The sequence below is a fragment of the Aythya fuligula genome, chromosome 8, assembly GCF_009819795.1.
Source record: "Aythya fuligula isolate bAytFul2 chromosome 8, bAytFul2.pri, whole genome shotgun sequence".
Taxonomy (NCBI): domain Eukaryota; kingdom Metazoa; phylum Chordata; class Aves; order Anseriformes; family Anatidae; genus Aythya; species Aythya fuligula.
The window spans coordinates 21,845,684-21,866,594 of NC_045566.1; the positions used below are offsets into that span (position 1 = coordinate 21,845,684).

Below are 20,911 nucleotides of genomic sequence, written 5' to 3' on the forward strand. Positions count from 1 at the left end.
CTCCCTCCTTCCCTCCCTCCTCCTCCTCCTCCTCCTCCTCCTCCTCCTCCAGCAGCCGAAGGGATTTTTTTTCCCCCCTTTCTTTCCTCTCCTCTCTCTCTCTCCTTTTTTTTTTTTTTATTTTTTATTTTTCTATTTTTTGATTTTTGTATTTTTTCTCCTCCCCGCCGCGGAGCTGGAAGCCTGAAGGATCGATACCAATAAAAAAAAAAAAAAAGAAAAAAGAAAAAAAGCAGCGCGAAGAGGAAGAGGAGGAGGAGGAGGAGTGTGTGCAGAGGAGGAGGGGGGGGGGGAAGACACGAAGAAAAAGAAGAAGAAGAAGAAGAAGAAAAGCGAGCGAGGAGCCGAGCCCAGGCGGCGGGGCCGGAGATGGACGAGCAGCCGCGGCTGATGCACACGCACGGCGGGGTGGGGATGCCCGGGCACCCGGGCCTGTCCCAGCACATGCAGGATGGACCAGGCGGGGCGGAGGGGGAGGCAGGCAGGAAGCAGGACATCGGAGACATCTTACAGCAGATCATGACCATCACCGACCAGAGTTTGGACGAAGCGCAGGCCAGGTGAGGCTCGCCGGGGGGGGGGCACACGGACACACACACACCGACATACACACAGACACACGGATATACACACGGACACACGCCCGGGATGATTTGGGGGCAGGTGCCGGGGAAGTTTGGCCGCCCAGCAGCTCCGCCACCGCCTTTTGTGCGCCCCCGGCTCGCCCTTTGTTGGCCGCCGGGGGGCAGCCCCGGAGCCCCCCCCCCCCCCCCCCCTTAGCCCTGCTCCGAGCCCTGCCTGGGGCGATCGGGGCCGGGGGTGGGGGGGCGGCTCCGGGCATTGTTCGGCGCCCTAGGGGCTGCCCCCACCCCTCTAGGCAACTTTGGGGCAGTTTCGGGGCTTTGAGGAGCCGTCCTGGAGCGGGCGAGGAGTGGATCCCCTCCGGATCCCCTCCGGATCCCCTCTGGATCCTGCAGGAGCTGCGGGTCCCACCGCTGGGGCCCTCCTCCCGCTGTTTTTCAGGCCGTGCTTTTGTGCTCAGAAGGCGTTACGTAGATCCTTTTTTTATATATATATTTTAATTATTATTATTGTTTTTAATCGCAGAAGGAATTAAAAAATAAAAAAAATAAGGCTGCGAAACGCAGCAGCCGAAGCGCCCTCGGCTCGGAGCAGCGCGCGCCCAGCAGAAGTTGGGGGGGGGGGGGGAAATCTCCCAATTCAAAATCTCCCACTTCCAAGCCTAGCGCTAAGAAAGTCGCCCAGAATCGTCCGGGGGGCACCCTTGAAATTTCTCCTGCTGGGGGTGGTGCCGTTCCCCCTGGCATCCGTGCTGGTGGCCGGGGAGGATTGCTCGAGTACATTGTTCCTGGAAAAACGCACGGCACCGTCCCACAGCCCCGCGGCACGACAACTTCCAGGGGGCTGAAAGTGTCCCCCCAAACCCCCTGCTCGCCTCCTGGGCTCGGCGAGAGCGTTTGGGCTGTCCTTTTTCAATTTTATTTTGATTTTTTTCTAGTCCTCGTGCAGGGGCAGAGCAGCTCATAATGCGCTTTCCTCCCGGCCCAACGCGGGGAAGCGAGGGGGTCTCCCTCCTGAAAGTTGTGGGGTTGGTGTGTGATCCTGCGAGGGTAATTTGGGGTGCTTAATCACATCAGTAAGCCCCAGCCAGAGCAGAGCGAGGAGAAGGCAATATGGTTTTGCCTCGCTGGGCTATTTCAGCTGCTTCCTCGCAGTACTTTTCTTTTTTTTCCTTTTTCTTTTCCCCGAGCTGCCAAACGCACAGCATTTATCAGTGGTGTTTAGCTGTGCATTTCCTGCATCCATGCTGCTATTTGCGTGGCCGTTTCGCTCCTTATTATTATTATTTTTTAAAGTTTTGGGAAGATGCAAAGTGCCAGTATTATCTGTAAGAGGGCCCCTGCAGCGCACGGCCGTGATTTGTGTCCACCCCGATGTCTGCACCCATCTGGGTGTGCTGATAAGGGGCCGCTGTGGTTCGGCGAGGGCATATACCTTTGAGAGGCTTCATCAGAGAGATAAATCTTTTTAACATGTTGTGGGTGGTGGGGTAAGTAGTGTGAATGTTTGCCAGATGTTCACATCGTCTTGGCGTGTAATTTCGGTTGGTAAACAGAAATCCCGTAACTGGCGCCTGATAGGAACAGCCCTTTATACGACCGAACCCCTGGCAAAATGATCGTACGGGCTAAGGAAAAAGAAATAAATCCTGCCTCAGCAGGCACACGGTGGGTTTTAAAGCCAGCCGATTCAAACCACCCCCCCCTAAAATCTCGCCTTTCCTCTAAACCCACGGGAGACCGGTCAGCTATGAAACCACCACCGAAAAGAAAGGCAGCGAGCAGGATGCCTCCCACTTCCCAGAAGCATCTGGCTGTGCTTTTTTTAAATGCATTTACTATCCCAATTGTAAAGAATTAAATCTTAACACCTGCAAATAGGCTGGCTGTATGCAAGAAGTGTAGCAGGAAGGCAGGGAGATGGATTTATTCCTCCATATGCGCGCGTGCCTGTGGCTGTGCGTTTCTGCACTCCAAGTTGGGCGCTGAAATCCCCCGAATTGACAGCTCTAAGCAGAGGATGTTGCCAGCCTAGGGAAGAAAAGGGGGGGAATTTTTTTTTTTTTTCTTTCCCCTCTGCCTCGCAGAACGAGCTGAATGAAACACATGGCTGGGTTTAATATCGGAGGTGGGAGACGGAGGGAGCCCCGCGCTGCTCGGCTGTGTGTGTTTGAATGAGTTACACCACGCTTGCCTTCCCAGCCCTGGCTCTGGCTCGGTGAACACAGCCTGCCTTGCACTTCGTGGCCATGAGAGCCGCTCGGTGGCAAATCCTAATTCCAAGCCATTCCCAAATTGGTGCCATTTATCTGCTCTCCGTTAGCTGCTGGCGGCACCGCTGCTCGCGTCCCTTGAGCCCCGGCGGGGACGGCAGCGGCTGGGCCCGGGGGCTGCTGGGCTCCCAACCCCGGCCAAAATCCACCCCCGGTGCACTCAACAGGGCTGATGTGAATTTTGGGAAGTTCTCCCCAGCTGCAGCGACGTCCTAACCTCCCCCCTTTTCTTCTCTCCCCAGGAAACATGCTTTAAACTGCCACAGGATGAAGCCAGCCCTTTTTAATGTCTTGTGTGAAATCAAAGAGAAAACAGGTAGGAAATCAGTGCTGTTCCTTCTACTGCTTTTATTTATTTTTGATTTCTGCTCTTTGAAGGTATTATGCCACAAAGTTTGTGCCCCCTCACCCCCCCGCCCGTGTGTAGGAGTGTTTAAGTGGGGAGAAATAACTCGCTGGTATTTAATGCTTCTGGCACTGGACTCGCATGATGTGGTTTGTGTCTGCAAGGGAAAATGCTGTGGTTTAATTTCTATTGTATGGCCGCTCGTTGTTTCTTGTTTTCTTGGGGGGAGAGAAGGAAAAAAAAAAAAAAAAAGCAAAACCTTGCCATTTCTCTCTTACTCTAGTTTTATTTCTTTAAAAATGTGGCACTGTTTAAAAAAATAATCCTGCCTAGGGAGTGTGCGGGGAGAAAAACAAAATGCAATTGCGCAATTTTACTGCTGCTCCTGGTTTGGTAAACCTAAAGGTGTCTTACTTTGTATTTTTTTTTTTTTTTAAAGAAAGGGTTAAAATGCTCTTGTCTGCCAATCATCTGGGCTAGCTCGCATAAGAGCAAGTTGTCAGCTGCCTTTAGTGAAAGCAATATATTAGATTGTTAGTTACTTTAGGGTACTGTTGTTTTATGACATGGGGTGTTCTCAGGCTTCTAAAGAAGCTAATGACATGAGAGCGTTGGCTCTGCCGTTTCCCACTTTCCAGACCTCCTACCATGTACTAACACACTTATAACACATCCCAGGGGGGCATTTAAATTTTAAAAGCAACAATTAAAAAATAGCAGTCATCAATCAAGGGTGATCTTAAACAACAGATGCTCAGGAAAGGACATTTAGCAACATGCACCACTTATTTATTTATTTGCTGGAATCTTTTTTTTCCTTTTTTTTTTTTTCCTTTTTTCCAATTGGGGGAAATGATGGAAATTCAGCACGGGGGGGTGACTTGCCTCTGCCTTTCCGAGCTGATCAGAGGTGCTCCGAGGTTCCCCGTGCTGATCCAGCTGCCTTGGTTTAGCAGCCTGTGAAGTACTTGACTTCTCCCCCCCTCTCAGCCTCCCCTCTTACAACAAGGACCGTACCAGTCAATAATTCATATCTAAACCATATAAGCAAGGGCATGACATGAATGAAAGTGACAATAAATATGATTGCACACCCCGTTGATATACATTGATAGTTACACATAAAAGGGGAACAGCTTTCGGAAACCTGAATCTGGGCCTTATTTTTTTTTTTTTTTTTTTTTTTTTTTCTCCTCTTAAATATATATAAACCCGCGTGGTGCGAGCAGGTGATAGGAAATACAATTACTTGACTCCTGCAATATATATAAAACGACTAAGGGGGCCTATTGTTAAGCGGTGTTTGTGCAGCTTGTAGCCTAGACAAAGCACCTACGATGGCATGCGGCGCTCCGAGTCCTTAAGGCCGTGCTGTCCGACCTCCCCGAGAAGTCAGGCGTCGGGTGGGTTCCTAAATGCCGTGCCATGGGTTCTGCACGGACCCTCTGCAGAGTTTGTATGGTGTGAGGAGGAGGTGGTGCAGGGATTGAGCTGTTTTTACAGTCCTTTACTGTGCGCCCACCCCCCAAAAAGGAGCCCTCAAGTTCCTTTCCCTCTTCCCTCCTGCTTTGATTTGGTGCTAGCCAAAGGCAACGCGTGTCTGTGCTGCCGTGTGTGCTGCTGGTGCTCTGGCAGGGTCGCCGATGAATCCCAGCTCGCTTTTGATAGCACAGCCACAAAGTTTTTGGGGTGGGGAATCCAGGACCAGCCCCGGCGGCGGATGTAGGCGACGTGCTAACGGGGATGCTGCAGCTGTGAGCTAATGCCTGGTGGCAGGCTGGAGTGTGCCGTGGAAACAGAGGATGCTCAGGTGTGGGCTGGGGCTGCCTGAGCCTTTTGCAATGTGTTATTTGTTGGTGTTGTGCCTGGGTTACTTGGATACAGCTGCGCAGGGAAGCCTGAAGAGGTTGAGCCGAGGTGGCTTTTGGAGCCTGGGTTGCCTGCCCTCGGATGCGGTGGCTTATTTGTGCTGTGCAAATTAAAACTCCTCCTCCCCTTTCCCCCAGCTGCATCCCCAAAAGTCACACTTTGTGAGTGAGCAAAGGGCCAGATGGCAATTTATTTATTTTTTTTCCCTATTTATTTGCCATTACCAGGTGGGCCCGGCTGCAGCAGGAGGGCAGCCCTGGGTTTGCTGGGGCTGAGAAACCCGGGGTTGCAGGCGGGTCTGCACAGCCAAGTTGAGCCGAGTTCTCCCCCCAGCCTCCCCATTTTGCTTCCCAGCCTTTTTTTTTACGTGTGTGGTGGGTTTTTCTCGTGTGAGCCGTCGCCTGACATCCCGCTGGCTGCTCGTGGTCACCGTGTCCCCCCCCTCCCCGGCGTTATGATGTGCAGAAATGTGCATCCAGTTACCCGCTGCCTGATTTAAGTGACTCCAGAGCCTTATGGAGACTTTACCACCGCCTCTCGCAACATTATGGCTAATATTTCATCGCGTTAACATTGTCTGAGCAAACCCAAAGTGTCCATAAAGTTCTTCGGAAAAGAGGTCGGCTTTCTTGGCCAAAGGCTTCCCTTCTGCACCTGGGCTTTTCGATTCTTTTAAAGCATTTCTAAGCGTTATTTTATAAAGCTCCCTGCTTGGAATCCGTCCGTTCCTTTTGTCTGCAGCCTGGAGTGATGTTTTGGGGCGATGTTTGTTTAGGAGTAGTCAAAGTTGGGAGGTTTGCTCCAGGTGGGAGCGTGGAGGAAACAAAAAATCGCTGCTTCAGTATCTGTTGAAGTTGTCCTCTCGCTGTGCTTCCACTTGCTGTTGGCTGCTTTGTTGTGAGCGAAGGGGCAGGGACTGCCTTCAGATGGCTGCCTGGCTTTTTGGAATAATAATTATGGAAAGAGGAGGCATTGTTGTCCTAAAGGCAACCGATTCCTCCGTCGAGAGGGATTGAAATCGGAAACGGCGCTGCTGATTTAGAAAAAGTTTGAAGGCAGGGGTAGGGGCTCCATATTTACATCCTTTTTTTTTTTTTTTTTCCCCTCGTTTTTTCTTTTATTTTCTCCTTTTTTTTTTTTCCTGGTGTTCCCTGCCTGAGAAGAATAGCTGAGCAGAGGAACCAGGCAAAGCATCGCGGACGTGGGGTCCTTGGATGGCAAACTGGAAAATATCTGCTGTCAAAAGGCAGCAGCGCCTGGTTCAGCTGGGAGCCCTCCCCAGCTCCCCTGCATCGCTGGGGCCGGGCGGGGAGAGGCTGAGCACAGGATATAGGGCCCTTTAATCTCATTCCTCCTCCTTAAGAGCTTTGCCCATCCTTTCACTTTCTCTCGGCTCTTTTGGGGGAGGTGAGGGCGGCGGGACTGCTTAAAAAGGCCCCGACTTCTGGGTTGAAATCCCCCCCCCCTTTTGATTATCTCAGCCCCTCTGTGCCGAAGGGTTTGGGGTGTAAAAGAAAAACCTGCCCACGACCAATCGAGGGAATTTAGGGAGTGGAGTATTTATAGGCAGCGCTGATTAGCCCTGCGCGTGTTGTTGAATAATGGGTTTATTTCTTTAATTTTAGAACATAATAGCTATATAAGGTGCCTCTTCGTTACCTTTCCCCGTGCATTATCTTCACCAAACTTAACTCAAATCAGATCTTTGGAGGAGGCAGGATATTTTTTCCCCCCCTTCTTTTCTTCCTTAACACCCCTTTGTTCTCTCCAGCTCTGTGTTCAATTAACACCCCCATCACAGAACTGTAGTCTTTTTTTTTTTTAATGTCTGTTACTGTATTTCACTTCTGACACCTCTCTTATTATTCTTGCCTGCCGTTTCTCTTTAATATAGCAATTACGTTATGGGGTTGCTTTCTTTCTTCCTCCCCCCCCCCGTCCCCAAAGGAGGGAACGGGGCCGCCGTGGTGCCCCGAGCGGGGCTGCAGGCGCAGGGCAGTTCCTGCAGGATGAAGTTTGTGGCGGGGCAGGATGCAGCATCGGGCTTCTCCTCCCCTCCCCAACCCTCTGGTACAGTCTCAGACCCTGCCCTCCTTTTCTCCTGCATTTCCACGGAGGTTTCCCAAGCTGCTGGGGGTGGGTTAAGCCCCCCCAGGTTTGGATCGCAGCGCGGTGCTGCACCTCCGGCTCAATTCTCCGTCTGCAAAGCCAATAATGAAAGTGCTGCAGCTCCTGCACCGAAGGATCAGGGGCCCTGCTCTGCTCCGGGAAGTCCAGCGTCGCCTGCCTGCCCTTCAAAGGGTTTGATTTATTTTTTTTCCCCCTTTTTTTTTTTTTCCAGCTTTGGAGGGAGAGGTGATGCTTCTCCTTGCCAGCCGGGTGGGCAGCGGGTCTGTCGGTGCGGGGTCTGCGGGGTGCCTGGCTGCTTTCGGAGGGGAAAGCAAAACATTTCATCGTCTGCTCATCCCCGTTTCATCATCTTCTCTTCCCCGTTTCGTCGTCTTCTCTTCCCTGTGGGCTCTGCTGAGAGCAGGGCCTCTGCTGGCGGCCGCTGCTGCGCGGGGAAACCTCTGTGCAGCTCGCGATTAAATTACTTCCAGAAAGCTGCTGGCTCGGAGGGAAAGGAGGGAAGGGAAAACGTGCAGGAGGCTGCGAGGCAGGGATGGGTCTGCAAGGGAGGACGGTGTCTGGGAGATGTGGGCTCGAGGGGGAGGGCTGCGCCGTGCAAAAAGAGCAGCAGCCACCTCTGGGAGGGATGGAAAGCAGCCACCCTGGAGGGACCCCGGTCCACCCCATGGGTTACGGGGCAGCAACCCCCGTTCTGTGGGGTCCCTGTGACCCCGCTGCGAGTTCCTTGTTTATTTTGGGGTGCCTGCTGTCGAATAAACTTTCCTATTTGTGTGCAGGGAGGGGGCTGCACCCCTTTGGAGACTGCTGGTGGGGATGGACGAGCTCGCACAGCTCCTGGGGGGCTGGAGCAGCCAAAATACCCGTGTGAACCAGGTGTGGGCACAACTAGCTGCTGTCAGGGACGTGTCGTGTGTCCTCCCCGTCACCACGGGCTTCTCTCCCCTTCCCTGTGACTGAGATCTCGTTACCGGGCCGTGTAGCTCCAAACGAGGAACTCGGAAGATCTTTCAGGCCTAAATTTCTCCGGGGAAAACAGCTCTAGTTCCCTCATTTGAGACCTGTGAAGGGATTTCCCCCTCCGAGTGCTGGCTGTCCGCGAGCAGAGCTTTTCCTAAACGGTCTCAAATGTGGGATTTATTCCTCGGTGCCGGCCCTGGCGTTGAGGGCAGCAGCTGTAAACAAAACGCGAAGCAACTCCGAGACAATTTCATCAGGGTTTTTTATTTTTTATTTATTTTTTTTTTGCCTGTCACAGGGAAATTACTGCATGCAGCAATTCTTTGGGGGAGCGGGGTGGTGGTTTCAATGTAAATGGGTTTGTTTGCAGGGAGATGCGCTGGGCTGTGCCGCCGGTCCTGCTTCTGCTGAATCAGAGCCGGGGATCTTGGCGGGGAGAGCGGAGAAATTCGGGAGCGCTGCTCTGCTGCTGGTGCAGCACCTCGTTTCCCTGTCCTTCCTTTAATCAGGAGCCGTAATGTTCTGCTAACGAAGCTCTGCAAAGGACTTTGATATATTTTTTTTGAAGCTCCATTAAGCATTTTGCTGTTTTGTTCCTTCCTGTGCCTGGAGTTGGGGCGCTTTGGAATGCAGGAGAGCCCAAGCTGTGTGCTCTGGGCACTGTGGGGGCCGAGGCCGTGTGCTGGGCCTGGTTTTGGGGCTTGCAGGGAGGGCAGCAGGGCCGTGGCCCCCCAGGCAGGCTGTTCCTGGAGGGCTTCATGCTTTTGTGCTGAATCCTTGGGCCTCTGGGTGCCGGCAGTAACGCTCCCAGGCGCGGCAGGGATGTGTGCGTTCCTGCCTGTGCAGCACCTAACGAGGGAACTGGGTCCTGGGCCGGCCTTTTGAAGGAGGTAATGTGATTTACAGCGGTGGATCTGGTTAATAATCTATAGCAGCTTCTGTACACTCAGGGGCTGCTTTTATTCCCAGCCAGGTGTTTGCAGGCCGGATCAATACGGCCCCATTTGCACGGGGCAGCCCGGAATCTAATCAACCCCGGCCCTCCCCAGCCTCGCTCTGTGTCCTCTGCTTTCCCCAAACATCCCCAGGCTCAGGTTGGTCAGCCTGAGGCTGTTTGTGGGCACTCTCTGGCCTCCTGACTGCCAGTCTGGAGCAGCACACGCTGGCCAGACATAACCAGGCTGTGTGAGGCCCCGATACATCAACCCATACCAAACCCCGGGCTGTGCACCCTATTTGGGGTCTGAATCACCACGTGGTGCTCTGCAGGGCATCCCCTCACCGGTGTGCTCTGGAGACAGAGAGCTTGGGCTTTTTTTGGTGTAATTTCCCCCCTTTTCATGTTGTTTTTGGGGAATATCTGCAGGGAACCGTGCTCGGGACCAGAACCAGTGATTTGAAGGGCTGGGCTTGGAGCCCTGCGCAGTCCGCCTGGGAGGCACCACATCCCCCGGCGATCTGCTGGCTGAAATAACACGAGGTGGCGGGCAGGATAGGTATAAATTACAGAAAGCCGTGGCCTGAGGAGGCTGCGGGCTGAATACATTGAAGAGTGGAGCCGCCAGGCCAGGGGAGCTGTGTGCTCTCGGGGTGGGGGAACGTGGGGCTGCTCCCTGCTGCTGTAGGGGGATCGCCGGGGCTGGAATTGGTTCGCTCCTATGTCAGGCATTAAAAAAAAAAAAAAAGCACTGAGGAATTAAATCTCTTGGCCTTGTTCGTGAGCCCTGCCCTTGTGATATTTATTTTTTTTTTTCAAGCTGGAACAATGTGGTCCTGAGGCACGCGGTCCTGCGGCCAGCTCTGTGCCAAGGAAGGGGGTGTGTTGGGGTCTTTGGGGTCCTGGGTCTCGCTCCCCTCCCTGCAGTCCCCTTTTTCTCTGCGGTTTCCATCGGCGGTTGCTAATCTCCCTTCCCCGGCCCTTAATAGCTTTCTTCAGGCCTGGTGCACGGAGCTGGGGAATGGAGGGAGGCACCCAGGCAATCACTTGGCTGGGAAAACCTCCGCATACAGATTTCTGCTCTCCCAGCTCCTTCCCCTGGCAGCCCCGTGCCGGGGAAGCGCCCTGCTCGGCTCCCCGCACCTCGTGGAGCTGTTTGCTGTCGCTGCACCGCGGCGTTTCGGGAGCTCGCCGCTGCAGATCACAGAAATCCCCTCTGACACCCTGGGAGAGCAGTGCCTCATCACTGTCCTCTCCTTACCCAGCGTGTCCAGCTTGCACGGCCTCTTATTTATAGGAGAAGCCGTCCCCAAAATAGCCTTTTCCTTGCCTTAAGCTGAAGGGCTGTTTCCCACCCCCCCTTTTTTTTTTTTTTCTCTAAATAATGCACCGATAAATTGGAAACCCTTGGAACAGGCAGTGCTGCGAGGAGTCGCAATAATCTGCAATGATAACTTTGCGATTTTCCTCCAGCCCTGATGGAAAAACAAACAGAGCTGCCTCTGCCAGTGGGATCAGCCTGACTTCGCCGCTGGTTTTGTTCCTCGTCCGAGTCCAAACCCAGGAACTGAGTTCCCTGCTCCTGCAGCTCCTTTTCGGTTTCCCACGCGGCGTTTTGTAACCAACCGTTTGGCCTAGCCTGGCCGGCCTGCCCGTCCTTGTTATTCGAAGAGGAAAATCAAGTTTCTCTCCTGGTTGGATAACATTTTCAAATTCCAGAGTGATGTCGATTAGCAAAATTAGCAGTGGCAGGTTAAGCGGCAGAAATACCGTTCCAGTGGCTAAGTGGGCATTGTTCCTGCCTGCTCCTTCCCCAGCCCCGGCGGTCCCGATCCTGCGCACGTTTCCGCAGCGCGGGGCTCCTTTCTTTCTAATTCAGCGCGCCCATTTCCTTTTGACATTTGATATTTACAAGGCCGGAGCCAAAGCGAAAGCGAAGCTGCCTATAACTCTCCGAAACGTGCCTTTCTAATTTCAACATTAATGTTTCAAAACCCAAGCTGCTTGTGGGTGTGCGCTGCCGTGTTTACACACATCCTTCTTTTTTTTTTTTGCGTGCGCCGTGATCCTCTGGTGAAACATTAAGAATGATACAATACCTGGCGCCTGCTGCCTGTGCCTCTGGATGGATCGGCCTCCAGGTTTAAGCTCTGAATTCAGCTTTTAACTCGAGCAGGCTCTAATGTTAAAAGGTTGCATTGTATTAACTCCGTCCTGCCTTTTTTTTTTTTTTTTTTTTTTTTTTTAAATTTGTGATTTATGTGGCGCAGATTGCAGATCTCCAGACAAAAGGCCCGGGCCACAGGTTAAAAGAAATGAGTTGGAACTTTTTAGTGATCGATCCCGAGGTGCTGGCTTGGGACACAACCTGCTCCCGGTAGGTTTTGTGTGAAACCTGTGCTTTCAGCCTAACAGCCTCGTTCAGCGGGGCGTTTGCTCTTGTGGGAGCAAGTTCTGGGCAGTGGGAAACCCTCCACTACCCTCATGAAGGTGGGGTTTTGAAGGGTTTATTACCCTTGCTTTCAAAGGAGTGCTCTTATTTCGGACTCGGATCTGGCAAGCTCCTGGCTGCTGAGTTTTGTTATGCGGCTCCTGCTAAGGCCGAGGAGCCTGCGCATCCCTGCTCCCAATGCAGTTGCGTGTGTGGGGGAGCAGGTGGCAGGAATGGTGTTTTCGGTGCGTGTATTATTCCCCTGGAAAATCCTGGCTGTTAGATATGGTCAGCAGATGTGAAGTGCTGATCGGTATCGGTGATGGGAAGGGGAGTCGCAATATACTCGGCTAATGGAGAAAAATCCGAGGAGCAATTCCCTGATTTACGCTTTCAGCGATGTGAAATGAAGCAGTCTGAAGCGCTTTGCTCAGCAAGCTCTTAGCGCGCCGCTTCCTCCTTTGTACTTCATGCAGGATTTTCCAGAGAGGCTGTTCCTCAACTTCGTCACACGAATGTGGGTGCTCGGTTTGCAGACACTGCTTCGGGAGGTGCAGAGCCTCCGAAATGCATCCAGAAAAATGAAGCATCGCCCTTTTTCCCCGGGTCTTTGCCCGCGTGGGAGCAGGAGCGAGCAGCGCCTGGCATCAGCTCCTTCTGAAGCCCCGGTGCAATTCTGTCCCCAAGTGGCTGAAAAGGTCATTTAGCGCGATAACAAACGTTTCAGGGCTTTTTTATTTTTTATTTTTTTTCCCCTCAAATAGTCAAACCAGCATCCTTCCTGGGGGTGGACGTGCCCCACGCAGGATTATCGGTAGGAGCGCCTGGGCTGGTGCTGCTCCTGTCCCGAAGGTCCCCGGCTGCTATTTGCACATCGTGGGCTCTGACTGCGGCTGGCATTTCCCCGCTTGCCTGGAATTTACTTTTCTTCCTGGCAAGGGCATTCGGTAACATTTGCGCACCTGGGCTGCTTAATCTTTGGAGGGGTTGGGGGATATGGTGGAGAAGGTCATGGGGGTAAAAGTGATCTTTTTTTTTTTCTCCTTTCTGCTTTATTGGCAGGAGGCAGCGGTGTGAGCAGCTGTTAGGCACCGTGTCCTCTGCCTGGGTGTTAGCAGAAGGAGGAAAAAAGCTTTACAGAGTGTGCTGGTACCTCTGTTGTCCCCTGGGTCCTGCTCGGTTTGAGGGATTTGGGTCCAGAAAATCGTGTGGTGCTGCCTCGTGGGCTCGAAGGGGCTCTCGGGGTGGGAAGAGGGGAACAGGGATGATGCTTACACCGGTATGTGGTGGTGGTAGAGGTTTAGGAAGACTATCCCGAGGGCAAACAGGGGTTGTTTACCTTGAAAAAGCCACAGAGAATGTGGAATATGATAAAATACAGAGAGATGGTGGTATGGGAAGTCCCTGAGCTTTTAATGCACCTGAGGCCGGCGCTGCGCAGCAGGAAGGTGGCAAAGTCCAGGCTGATGGAGGCACAGGATTTCTTTTTTTGTGGTGTTTTGTTAGGTCTTGGAAACATCCCTTGGTGAAGCTTGGTCAGATGCTCTGTGGGCCAAAAGCCATAGCAAGTGCTGGGGGGGTTGCAACACCGTGCTTCAAGCCCTAAAGGCCCCATTTCTAACTTATTTTTGGCATTTGTGAGAGGAATATTGATCTGTTGTGTCTTGGGGGGGGGAGCTGGAGGTCCAGATCTGTTGAGGTGTGGATCTGGAGCGAGTTGCCGGAGGTTTTGTAGGACCCGTGAGGTAAATGGCCGCGGGGAGCCGGGCCCGGCCTTCCTGTCGGGGTGGCTCCGCGGGCCTGTCGGGGCGTGCGGCCATAGGCAGGGCCCGGCTGAGCCAGGAACTGCACGATTAGGAGAGGGCCCTGCGGTTTGTGTGAGAAAGGAGCTCCATGAGAATGATTTCTGAATAATTCCTATCCTTGGAGTCGTCCCTTTTCTGTGACGGGGCTGCTGAAGGGCTGGCCGTGCCCCGCTGGGTCCCGCAGCTCCAGCAGGAGCACGGAGCGCTAAATGAAGACCAAATGAGAAGCGCGGGGAGACAAATGGGAATCAGATTTAGGAAGCAGACGAGACGAGGCTTCGGAAGGGAAGGGGCACGGGGGCTCCCTGCGTTCATCAGTCTCCGCGGGTTTCAGGCAGTGATAAAGCAGATTTGGGTTCTTTCACCTTCTCTTCCCTCTTTCCCCCAGCCCCCTTCGGTTTCCTGCTGTTTGCTGGTCCAAAAATAGCCCTGGATCCAGCAGCAGCGGCATCTCCTCCCCGAGCTGCCACCTTCTGCAAAGGGGATAAGCAGCCAGGGCCTCCTGTCCAGCTTTCCCTTCTCCTATGAAGTTCTCCCTGCCTGGAGCCCATTGCCTGAGGAGCCAGGGCTGCTGTCAGAGGAGCTGCTCAGCCTTCGCGGAGCAGGCTTCTCTGAAGCACGTTGTCTCAGTGGAGTCCATTTGTCCTGGCACACTGCGGTGTAATTTAGAGGCAGCCCCTCGGGACTGGCAGCGCCTGGAGCAGATCAAAGTTTCCCTGTCAGAGGGCCCGGGCAGCGCCTCCCAGATGCTCGAGTTACCTCCCAGCATGTGCTCCTCGGGGACACGGTGGAGCCTGGTGGCAGAGGGAGGATCCTGGCAGATCTGTGGGAGTGCTGGAGCTGTACAGAGCTTCGGGAAGATGAACTCGAGCCTTTGATCCCCTCCACTTCCAGAGTCCAGGAGCACTGTCTGCCCCATCCTGCCTGGATGAGCAGTCATCTTCCCAGGCAGAGAGGCCAGACCAGAGCTGGAATCAGCAGCTCCCTGCTTATTTCTGCAGCTCCCTGCGTCCTGTGCTGGGACAAGGAGTAAAACCACAAGGAATAAAACTCCCATCTTGATGGGGAGCGTGTTCCCTGCGTGCTGCTGTGCCTCTCCCTTGCCTTCTGTGGCTTTGCTGCTCTGGTTCACGGGGCTGTTTTGGTCGGGTACCAGGTGGGGCTGTTAGGTACGGAGCCGTTTTGCTGTTTGCTGGTGGGGAGCAGAGAGAAGAGAGATGCAGGGTGACCTCCTGGATCCCTTTAAGGATTGCTTTCAGGTGCTGTGCAGGGCTCGGTTACAGATGCAGCGTGGTGGGATGGCTTGTGCTGAGCACCTTTCCCCTCTGGTGCTCAGCAGATCCCTCAGGCACTGCAGAACCACACGTACAGCCGCAATAACTTTCCTCTGTGGCTTGGCACATCTTGCAGAGGGACTTTGCTTCTCCCCACTCGATGCTGAGCCTGGTCTGTGCCGTGGCTGCCCCTTGCTGTGATCCCCCAGCCGCGGGGGGACAGCGCACCTCCCCTCTGCGCCCAGGGGCGTCGGAGCCGCTCGCTGAGAGCTGCTCAGAAGAAAATTTATTGTGGCTTCGCTGCCATCACTGACAGCCCGGGAGGGACTGATTTAAGTAGCATTTGCAAAGCTGCCACAGGGCTTTCCAGTTGCAGACTGGTTTGGCTTTGCTCCGAGGAGCAGCACGACGCGAAGGAGCCGAGCGCGCCCTGCGGTGGCTTTTCCAGGTCCCCGAGGTCGGCACAGGGAGGGCGAGCATCCTCCCTTCTCAGCAGGCCTCGTGGCCACAGGGACAGCAGTGGCAGACCTCTGCCCTTGGCTCTGAGGCCGTTTGCCTCTTGTAACCGTGCTGTGGGCACTCGATTCCCCTGGCTGCTGCTGGGGGCACCCGCATGCTTTAGGCTCTGTGGCCCTCGCTGTATCCCAAAGGTCCCCGTCCCGTGCTGTGCTTCGTTTTCCTGTAAGATGCATCTCGTTGCTCTGCCAGCAGGCTTTCCTTTAACCTTTCCACGACAGGGCTTTAAAAAAAATAAATAAAAAATTATATATTTTTATTAGGAAATTCCCGTTTGGTTGCTTTAAAAAGCAAGCCCTTGTGGCTGGCCCCTGGCCCGCCGCTAACAGATTTGTTTGAGAAAAGGCTGCGCTGGCATCCTGCTTTATTGAACATGCCTCCTGGGAAGCTGGTTTGAATATCCTTCTGTCTCCTCGGAGCAGGGAGCTCTCAGGACTGCCTGCCGCCATGGGGATGGGGAATGCTCTCCTCTCCCTTCCCTCCCACCCCTTCCCCTTGTTCAAAACTCTCTTTTTTTTTTTTGGAGGAGAGAGAGCTATGCTCCGTGCGTCCCGCTCCATGCGGCTTTTCTCTTTCCCCACGGAGTTCATCCAAAGTTCGTATCCAGACGATGAACAAAGTGGCTCAGACCTTTTCCTGACTCCTCACCCTTTGTCCTCATCACTTAGTGACAGACAGGAATCAAATGCCACAGGCGGGCTGACGGGACGGGGCTGTGCGAACGTCCTCCGCTGGGGAGGAGGAGTGGAGCGGTCCCGCCTGGGTGGGGGCTCACCTTTTTTTAAAAAAAAAAAAAAAACAAAAACCACCATTTCCCCCCTCCCCGGGTAAAAAGCAGAGCTGCTTTTACTTCAAAGGGCAGAGGAGAGGTGTGGAATGTTTTTTGGCAGGAGCCAGATAAATTTCTAGCGACAATAGACGCGGGGAAGGAGGACCGGATAGGGTTAGCCTCGGTGGTTAGCGCTGGGTGTGCCTCCCGGGGAAGGAAGGGGCTAAGGGCTGCTTGGGATCAGGGACATTTGTGGCTTGGGAGGGATGGAGGCTGCCAACGTGGGGCTCTGGGGACGAGGTTTTCCTTGGGAAAGGGCCCTGGGCATTGCCCTCTCTGGTGGCATCTTCAGGGATGTGCTCGGTGAGGCCGTGCATCGCGCTGCATCGCCCCTGCGCTGGAACAGGGCGCTTTTCTCAAGGGACCAGGGGATGCATGGTCCCGGTGCCTTTCCATTTCCATTCCCTGGCTCGATCTTTCACCTCGCCTGGCTTCAGAGCTCCCCTCTGGGTGCTGGGTGGCACCCGCTGGGACGTGCGGGGCGGTGGGGTTAGTGGCACAGGGCAGCATGGTTCACCTGGGCAACTGGCTTGCTGACTTGCTCCTTTCTGCCCGAGGCACAGGAGGAGGGCTGCTTCCTTGGGGGACATTCGGGAGGCTCAGGACGTCCAGCTCAGGCTGGCAGGGAGGGAACGGCGCCGTTCAATTTGTCTGCTAGCGCTCGTCTACCTCACTGAGCTGTCAGGTGCCTCGGCTGGATCCCAGTACACCAGGTACAACCCGCTGGGGGACCACGCGTGAATGCTTGAAGCTCCAGTGCTCTGAGGTGAAAGTTTCCATTGCCACTTGCCAAGGGCAATGCTGTGACCCTCTCTATTTTTATTTTTCTTTCTCTTTTCCCCACCCGTGCTGATTTCTGGCAATGCCCCGGCGTTGCGTGCGCAGCTGTTCTGGCACGGCCGCGTGGCTGCAGCCTCCCCCGTTACCTGGAGCGAGCTCCGGGGACGAGGCACGAGGCAGGGCTGGGGGCTTGGCTGCTCTGGAGCCACCCCGGAGGCACGGAGACGCAAATATCCCCCGTGTAGGCAAACTCCGTGCCTGGCTGTGCAAGGGAAGATGCTCTGGGTGACCTGAGCTGGCTCCAAAGCCTGCTGTGTGCCGGGTGCAGGCTGTGGTGGTGGAGGAGCCGCATCTCCCTGCCTGCAGGAGCACTCAGCAACCAGCAGGGCACGGTGGCCGAGGTTTAAGTCTCCTGGAGCCTGAGCTCCCTGCTTTGGGGCTTTGTGCAGCGTGTTAGGAGGGGAAGGGAGCCTGAAAACGCTCTCCGAGGTGACCCAGGCACTTAGGGTTTCCCCCTTTTCACTACCCGTGGTGCCCAAGATTTACCAAGCTCTGTGCTTGAGGGCTCCCCCTCAGCAGGAGGAGTCTGCGTGTGGGGGTGTCCCATGGTCAGGGGGATTTAGGGGTTCGGGGGAGCTCTGGCTGCCTCCCCGCCTCTGCCCCAGCGTTTATCAGCAGCCTCCCTTCCCTCCCTGCCTCCCTCCCAGGCGCTGAATTCTTTCTCCGTGGCGTCATCCTCCGGCCAGCAGCCGCCCGGCCCCGCTCTCCCTTCCTCCCGAACGAGCCCAGAACTGCTGGGCAAACATTTCGCCTGTTGTTATTACAGTATTCCCATCTGCATACTTAGTCATAAACCCCTTTTAATTCCAGCCTTTTCTGGGGCGGGGTTAAGAGTTCAAACCCATCATTTTTCTTTTGGGGCTGGAGGCTTACAAAAGCTGCCTGCAGCGAGATTGTTCTGCAGGACGGGCCCCGAGAGCGGCTTTAGGGGAGGAGGAGAGGCTGGGAGGGGGACGGGGGGTGCCGGGGATGCGGAGCCCCCTCCCGGGAGGGTTTTTGGCAGTGTTTGGGGCCAGCCTTGGCGAGGGTGGGGGCGTGGGGCCTCCCCCTCCTTCTCTCCCCTGCCTGCTTGCTGGAAAGCTGGAGCTGGCCCCAGCAGTTGTGCCGCTGCTCTTGGGCTCCTTGGGGACGTGAACACCGAAATCCCAAGGGGTTTGTGTCTAAATGTGCCCGGGAGGGGGGCAGCATGGGTTTTGTGTGGCACCCCGTGTGCGTTGGGGGCTTTCCCTGCTGGCCTCGGAGGCATTGCAGTCATCTCTGCTCCCTTGGGTAGGAGGAATTCGTTCTTCTTTCCTTGCCACCCCTCCAAATTAAAAGGTCTCGAGGAGGAGAAGAAATAATAATGCCAATTTGGGGCGACAGGAACGCTGTGCGGGTTTGTACAGCCCGATTGCCCAACGTCTTTCAGCGAAGAAAGCTCCTCGTGCTTTGCTTTTGGGAAGCAGAAAAAGAGATGGAAACGCCTCGTGTCTACGTTGGTGAAATTAAGCCCTCGCTTTTTTTTTTTTTTTTTTTTTTTTTTATTTATTAAAAGCCTTTCTCTGAAATTTGGCTTCGGTTTCATATTGCAAAAGCCCTCGTGACAAATAGAGCTGTAAAGAGATGCCGTGGGGGGGAGAAGTCAGGAAAGAACAGGTATTCGGACGATTCCCTGTCAAAACTGGGACAGCAAAGCTGCTTTTGATTAGTTTTGTTTTGCTCAGGTGCAGGTTGGGTGGTTTTTTTTGCATTTATTCAGGAGAGGAGGAGTGGAGAAGCTGAGTTCAAACACCCGGTCACTGAAGCCCCAACCTGCTGAAGGGAGATGAGATGGGAAAGGTGAAGTTTGCACGAGCAGCCTCCACTTCTCTTCTGACCTGCAGTCGGTCACGGAGAGGCTTTCCTAAAGCTCGGGGGTGTTTGGAGGTGCCTGGATCACTTGTGGGGCTGTCCTGGGTGGGATTAGGGACCTGAATTTCCATCTCAATCAGCTGCACCACCCGGTTCCCTAAATTACCCCGAGCTGCGCTTCGGGGCGAGGAGATTTTTTGGGAGCACGTGTGGTTGTCGAGCTGCTGGGGAGGGAAGGGAGCTCGCCACATGAGAAACGGGGATGTTAGTGGCAGCTTTTACAGCTGAGTTTCGGTATCTCAGCTGCCATAAAGCAGTGCAGGATCTGGCAGAGCTGTGTCCAGCTCTGGGGGCCGGATAAATAAAACCCCAAACCCTTGCATGTTCCACGTGGGCTCCTCAGCTTGCAGATGCAGGGGTGGAAGGGGAAAAGCCGTGCTGCATTTCTAGCAGCTGGATGCCTGCAGCTGCCCAAGCAGAGGCTCTGCAGGGTGTGTGTGGTGCCTGAGACCAGTTCTGCAGGAAGCTTACATCTCTCAGAGGCACGGGCTTGCCCGCCTGGCACGGGGCAGGCGAGCGGGCTGGGCTGCGTGCTGATTTCGGGTCACCCTGCTGGCTCTGCACATCTCCCAGCCGCTTGGGTGGCTGCGAGGAGCGGAGGGGAGAAAGCAGCCGGCCTGTCCTGCCCTGCTCCAGCCGGGTGCTTGGAGGGCGGCGTTGGTGGAGTTGCGCTTTGGAGCCTGCAGATCTCTGAGAAACTCTTCCCCGCTCTCCCATCCCCAAGGTAGATGCAGCAGCGCTGGATCTGTGTGCTTGCAGACATCCCTCTGGGTGCCAGGGACACATTTCACGTTCATCTGTGAAGTGGGGCCTGGCGTGCTCGCCCCAGAAGGTCCTAAAGTGGCCCGCAGGCGCTCCTCCTCCTCCCTTCAGCGGTGGCGTTTTATTTGGGAGACAAAAGGCCTGCTGAGATCTCTTCCCCTCCCTGCGCTCACCTGCACCCTTCGCCTTCCTGCTGCCGAGCGCCTTAATTACAGCTTGCGAAACGAAACGTGGTGCCAGTAAATCTTGGGAGAGGTCGCCCCTGCCTCTGCCCGCTGCGTGCGTCACATTCCTGCCCCGGGAGCGCTCTCGGGACGGGGACGGGGCCGGGGACGCGCGGTCCCTCCCGGAGCACGTCCCCGTCGCCGCTTCTTCTTTAGGCTCTCTCCCTCCTTAACGTGTTGCCTGTGTAATTGTTGGCTGTTTGTCCGCTAATGATTATAAATTAGCGGCCGAGTGTATAAAAAGTTAATGAAGTTCTGGTAGTGGAACCATTACGAGTTCCCAGGCTGGCACGTACAGGTCGGCTGAGCCGGTAAGAAAAGCCAGACACCGAGGCCGGCGTTTCAGGGTATCAGGTTTCAGCTTGCTCACTCTTTCCTGCTGCTGTGGGCCTTTTTTTTTTGTTGTTGTTTTAATTCCTTTTCTTTCCAGTTTTCTTTCTGGACGGAGCCGGAGTGGAGCGCTGGGGATGCCAAAAGGCGGCAGGTGATATTTGCTGTGCCACCAAAATGCCTCCGTGCCCCCCTCCCTCCTTTCACGTATTTCCAGCGTGTTTCACCTTACCAAGGGCACGTAGCTTACGTGTCCCCTGCCCCTTTTCTTGCCTATTTCAGCACCTGAGGGTTCCCCAGACCCCTCACTTCTGGCCTGTGTGGGTTTTTCCCCCTCATATGGGCTTCTCAGGTGGAAACCAAACATCTCAGCCCCCTTCAGCTCCTTGCCTCCTGAGCATCAGGCCGTGACCCCGCAAGAAGGATTTCTTCCATCGCTGCTCGTGGGCAAGCAGTGGGAAGGGTGTTGGAGGACAGAATGTGCCTGGAGATCCCGCAGGTTAAAGCTTCTTGCCATCAGCCTCCCACCCCCTTATTTTATTTTATTTTATTTTTTTCATCGCTCAGAACTTGGCAGGACTCTCGCCGTGCGGCCTGAAGTTTCTCCAGGTGGAGGCAGATTTGGTGCAGCGCTCGCTAAAACGAGCCGAGTGGCTCGGCAAAAAAAAAAAGGAGACGGAGAGGAAAATGAGGCGTCCTTCTTGCTGTGCGAGTGAGATTTTGGAGGTGCCTCTGAGGCTCTGGCATCCCCCCGGCTCTGGAAGCGCTGTGGAAACTTGGCAGGGGGGTTGCCTTGTGTCAGCGTCGTGAAAATTCAGTCGAACTCGGCGCGGTTACCCCGTCTGTTCAGCAGGTCTCTGAGGAGCCTGTGCTGCATTTTGGCAGCTCAACCCTGGGGAAGGGAGCGCCAGCAGCTC

At 54.6% G+C, this 20,911-nt stretch overlaps 1 protein-coding gene across 2 annotated transcripts in view; it reads left to right on the forward strand.

Moving 5' to 3' along the window:
- Positions 1-281: 281 nt before the first annotated feature.
- Positions 282-20,911, forward strand: part of PBX1 (PBX homeobox 1) — a 107,227-nt gene continuing 86,597 nt past the window's right edge. For both annotated transcript variants that reach the window (XM_032192394.1, XM_032192395.1), the window contains exons 1-2: positions 282-560; positions 3,097-3,170. In XM_032192394.1, coding sequence (XP_032048285.1) covers positions 370-560; positions 3,097-3,170 — 265 coding nt within the window. In that variant the 5' untranslated portion in view covers positions 282-369. The remainder of the gene's footprint in view (positions 561-3,096; positions 3,171-20,911) is intronic.